This window comes from Penaeus monodon, chromosome 23 (assembly GCF_015228065.2).
Source record: "Penaeus monodon isolate SGIC_2016 chromosome 23, NSTDA_Pmon_1, whole genome shotgun sequence".
NCBI lineage: Eukaryota > Metazoa > Arthropoda > Malacostraca > Decapoda > Penaeidae > Penaeus > Penaeus monodon.
Window position 1 is genome coordinate 37,664,741 of NC_051408.1, and position 538 is coordinate 37,665,278.

The 538-nt window shown below is 50.9% G+C and overlaps 1 protein-coding gene across 1 annotated transcript in view; it reads right to left on the reverse strand.

Moving 5' to 3' along the window:
* The window catches only part of LOC119587989 (protein twist-like), a gene marked incomplete in the record, with an annotated part of 13,117 nt that overhangs the window by 5,796 nt on the left and 6,783 nt on the right, over positions 1 to 538 (reverse strand). Inside the window, 1 exon segment of the mRNA XM_037936711.1 lies at positions 434 to 527. Within this exon segment, the coding sequence (XP_037792639.1) occupies positions 434 to 527 (94 nt within the window).

The window sequence follows — 538 nt, forward strand, 5'->3', positions numbered from 1 at the left end:
ATCATTATCACTGTTTTACGCACTTTATCCTCTTCTGAGAATTTTCGTCTTCCCCCTGAATCCTACAACGAAGGTAAAAGGAAGGATTTTCTCATCCTTCACACGCTCACTGAAGCCTCCTGTTCCTTCCCCTGAAACTTACATAACTTTAGGGCTTCACCTAAGCATCCTTAAAATATCCTGTTCACCTTCACCCTTCGCGCACTCACCTGATCGTCTGTTCACCTTCACCCTTCGCGCACTCACCTGATCGTCTGTTCACCTTCACCCTTCGCGCACTCACCTGATCGTCTGTTCACCTTCACCTTCGCGCACTCACCTGATCACTCTCTTCACCTTCGTCCTTCACACACTCACCTGATCACTCTCTTCACCTTCACCCTTCGCGCACTCACCTGATCATTCTCTTCACCTTCACCCTTCGCGCACTCACCTTAGCATCCTCTTCCTCTCCCTAATGTTAGCTGCGTGGCGCTGGACCCGGTAAGGTGAGCCGGCGGGGTAATAAGCATCGTCACCTTCGTCACCTGCGGAAGGA